The sequence below is a fragment of the Meleagris gallopavo genome, chromosome 1, assembly GCF_000146605.3.
Source record: "Meleagris gallopavo isolate NT-WF06-2002-E0010 breed Aviagen turkey brand Nicholas breeding stock chromosome 1, Turkey_5.1, whole genome shotgun sequence".
NCBI classification, from domain to species: Eukaryota; Metazoa; Chordata; class Aves; order Galliformes; family Phasianidae; genus Meleagris; species Meleagris gallopavo.
Genome location: NC_015011.2, coordinates 44,962,326 through 44,966,523, shown reverse-complemented (window position 1 = coordinate 44,966,523; position 4,198 = coordinate 44,962,326). Strand labels below are relative to the sequence as shown.

Sequence of the window (4,198 nt, the reverse complement as noted above, 5' to 3'; positions counted from 1 at the left end):
GGGGAACAATCACCTCTCTGCTCCTGCTGGCAACACTGTTTCTGATGCAAGCCAGGATGCCATTGGCCTTCTTGGCCACCTGGGCACACTGTCGGCTCACATTCAGCCGAGCATCAATCAATACCCCCACATCCATTTCCTCTACACATTCCTCCAGCCACACCGCCCCAAGCCTGTAGCATCGCCTGGGGTTGTTGCGGCTAAGTGCAGGACCCGGCATTTGGTCTTGTTAAACTTCATCCTGTTGGCTTCAGCCCAGCTCTCCAGCCTGTCAAGATCCCTCTGTATGGCCTTGCTACCCCCAGGTAGATCCACACTTCCAGCCAATTACTCCCCTTTAAGCAGAAGCAAACGATTTCACTTGTACAAGTAAAAAGCTGCAACTTAACCAGTAAGGATCAGTCCCAGAAGCATAAGGTATGAGAAAAATTCTTTCCTGTCTTGTCTGTGATAAGACAGCATGAATCTCCGCAACAACGCTGTTGTTATCGTATTACAAAACACCACTGCACTTTCTGTGCACGACAACTTATTCATGAGAGTATCCTGGGAGAGAGGTCAAAAGGAATGGCTTTAAAATTCATTTTTTCCCCCTCATTTGAAATGATAACAATACAAAGAACACCCATATTTTCCTGATCTTGTGTACATTTGAAAAATTAGAAGTTTAAGTGTTTAAAACAAAATTGTGGTGAACACCAGGATTTGCTGAAGTAAAGTGGTACTTTGCCCATAATCCTATAAATATTCTTGCAGCACTCTACCCAGACTCACAAATCCTTATCAGAAGATCTCATAATCCCAACCAGAGCTAGCAGCATTAAGGAAAAAGACATGCAGTCGTGGCCATTTTCTAGGAAAAAAATAGAAGATCAGCATACTTCACTAGAGAGATCCATTCCTACCAAATAGATAGCAATTTGGTAGTGTACCTGTCACACTCAGCTTTAGATCAGCTGATATTCAACCCTTCAAACAAGTGTTTAAGTGAATTATAAGGATGGGATTCTCACACAGCTCTCAGTTCTACAGCAATGGGAAAACATAAAATAAGAAAAGGTCACCTTCTCAGTATCATCAGCTGCACTGAAAACTTTCACTTTCTTTCAGTAACAGGGAAGGAGCAGAAAGTTTAAGTTCTGTGAATTCATACCTCACCTTTGCTATTCCTGCCAATGAGAAATCCAACAACCACAGATCAGTTTGTCAGACAGACCTGATTGCTACCTGCACTAGCTTCCAAAACTGATCCACCAGACAAGTAGGAGTAACATCATCAAGAAGTCATTATGCAAACAGCTATGGTACATCAAAAGTATTTTCAAATCCTGAGTTAAATGGCATCCACATTAAGATATTCAAAGGCTTTAATCTCAAACAGGTGCAGCTTCATCACCAGCAGCAGAAAGGCTCAGGGCTTCTTTACTATTCCTCTGAATGAGGTTAAGACAGGCTAAGGAAGCCCAAATCATGTCAACAGGATGCTCTTTAACTCTCCAGTTTGTACAGTGTCACCCCTGGTGACACTTATTTCTCTTGGGAAAGATAAGCAACTGCAGTCACCAGGCTTGCACGTTGAAACACTGGGGTCTATTCTCTTTTTTATTCACTTTTTATTCAATTATATACAAACATTTTCTGCCATAGCATAATTTTAAGTCTGAACATTAATACAATATTTACTAAGCTTTATGACAAACGAAATAAACAACGGAAAGGAAGTTATACGGCAGTTAATCCAGAGATGTTGATAAAGTCAGCTTTAAGAATTCTGTCTTTTACCCCTAGCAAGGACACCAGACCTCGGTGTCTATGTAAGGCAGCAGTCCTAAATGATAAGATTATGGACTTATGCCTCCTCCTCCTCCTCCTCCTCCACCCCCAGACACTAAATTCCACTTTACTCAGTGAAGGGAATTCATCTGCCCTGAAAGCAGGTGAATATTGCATGGTGAAGAACTGTTTCCAGAGAATCTGATGAAAGAGTAGAAGTTCAGAGAACAAGCAAATCAAGAAATCAAACTAACAGATGGTCTCACCACTCAGACAGATGAACACTGACCAGGAGACAAAGCTTGAGAAACTGACACACACTTAAAAGCACTTAAAAGCTCTTAAAGGGAAAATACTGATGTGTACTCTAGGTCACATTTGTACAATACATCATAATCAGGAGATACAGCCATACAGGAAACACCGAGTGGATCACTCAGCAGCACATGAATTTCACATTCTCTCACCTATTCAAGCACACAATCCCATCTTTCATGGTCTTCATCTTCACAACCATCCAGTTTCAGCATTTCCAATAGGGAAGTAGTTGAGACAGTACAGTTGTATCAGCTGCAGATATTACTCCTACCACACAATTAAGAGCTGAAACTAGATTGTGTGTTTGTTTTTTTTGAACCTGTCTATTTAATTAAAACAAACAAAAAAACATCTTTACCTGCTAGGTGCCTATTTGTAGCTTTGTAGGAGACATCTCATATCCAAATGTCCTCATTACACCTTTACCAGCGTAAGTGAGAAGACTTATCTGAGTGATCTTTCCCAAATCACCATTTTAGAAGACCAGAATTTCACTCAGTGTTTCACAAAGTTCTTCCAGGAAGACATGAAAGCACCAGTAAGTGAGGTCATGAAAAACTACACCTTCTGAGCTCTGAACAGCTCCTGTTTGGCAACAACACCAAGATGATATTTTTGATATTGACTTTATAGCATCTATCTCTTATAAAGGCAAAAATACTATTGCGTAGTTATTGCTCCTTTGAGCTACAAATAGCTGTCCTGACATCCAGCTTAAGATCAACCAACACCATAAGCACCCACACGGAGTAGTTTCCCCTGCAGGAAAAAGGTTTCTCCAGTATCAGCCACCGTCCTCACACATCACTGTGTGAAATGGGAGAAACAGCCTCCCCCAAAACAAAACCAACAAAACGAACAGAACTATCCACACCAGTACACCTAGAGTAGTTGGATATTCCAGACAACATCAGAAAGTGAGGCCCAGAGAAGTATCATTTTAAGACATTATATGCTTACCTCTCACAGTAAGCATAAATGGCTAAAGCAAAGACACATCTAAACTTGCCCCAAAACTATAGATAAGTGTTATATCTAGAGAAGTGCTCACATGTTAAAAGATACTCTGAAAGAGCTTTCCTGTGAAATCTTTGAAACAATAATCAAGTTTACTTTGATTTAGTCAATTTTATGTATTTAACAGCACCCTGTGCATAGCAGACTGCAGTACATGCAATTTACTGCACCACATTACAGTTCATAAGAGATTGAGGTTCACAACTTCTTACCACACTAAAATGCTTCCACTGTGAACATCAGGTTCCAAAAAAAAAAAAAAAAAAAAAAAAAAGCACTGTCTGCCTAAAGAGTTGCCATTCCAAAGCATTTCTAGGACCTGAAAACACTCTGCAGAACAAAACTCTCCTAAGGTTGGATCTGCTCAGACATTCATCTTAATGTATCCCTGTATCAGGATAAAAAAAAAAAGAGGTAAATATAAGCAAGCACGAGCAAGAACAACATCACTGTGGATGCACGACACTTGTCCTACACCACCTCAGCTTCACACCACCAGCATATTGAGGTTTTTGTTTTGAGAAAAGTGGCTCGGACGCAGTTCCACCTTCCCAGCAGCTGCAGCACAGTCGCTGAGCGCCAAAACACAAAAGTCTGCCAAAAACACTCGGAGGAAAAGAAACCCCGGTGGAACAGAGAAGGAGGGGTTCCACGGCCGGCCCCGCCCTCCAGCCCCCGCCCCGCGCTGGCGAAGGCGGAGGGGCCGCGTCGGGCTCGGCTCCGCACACGAAGAGGCGAGCGATGCACTTGGCACAGCGCCGGCAGGCCGGGCCCCATCGGAGCAGCGAAGCGACGGACAGCTGAACCTCGGCAGACGGGATTTAGCAGGCAGGGCGCGTGGGAGCACAAAGCCGCACGCTGCCGTGTTGGTATTCCGAGTGAGTAAGCGCCAGCTTGAGACGGCAGCGACAGGTCTCACTTTGCTCCTCTCTACTCAAAACACCTCTTTGCTCCAAGTGCACTTCTGGACTTTTTCCTCTCTCTCCCTCCACGCATCAGGCACTCGTTTACCCAGCAGCGAGAGCGAGTTTTCTGCATCAAGTTCCCTTAATTTTATGAAGTCTTTAAAAAAGAAAAACCAATATCTAAA

General features: G+C 42.9%; 1 protein-coding gene across 1 annotated transcript in view; it reads right to left on the bottom strand.

The window, feature by feature from the left end:
• The window catches only part of TMPO (thymopoietin), a 22,121-nt gene that overhangs the window by 15,416 nt on the left and 2,507 nt on the right, over positions 1–4,198 (bottom strand). The window contains exon 2 of the mRNA XM_019613957.2: positions 3,769–3,821. Within this exon, the coding sequence (XP_019469502.1) occupies positions 3,769–3,821 (53 nt within the window). The remainder of the gene's footprint in view (positions 1–3,768; positions 3,822–4,198) is intronic.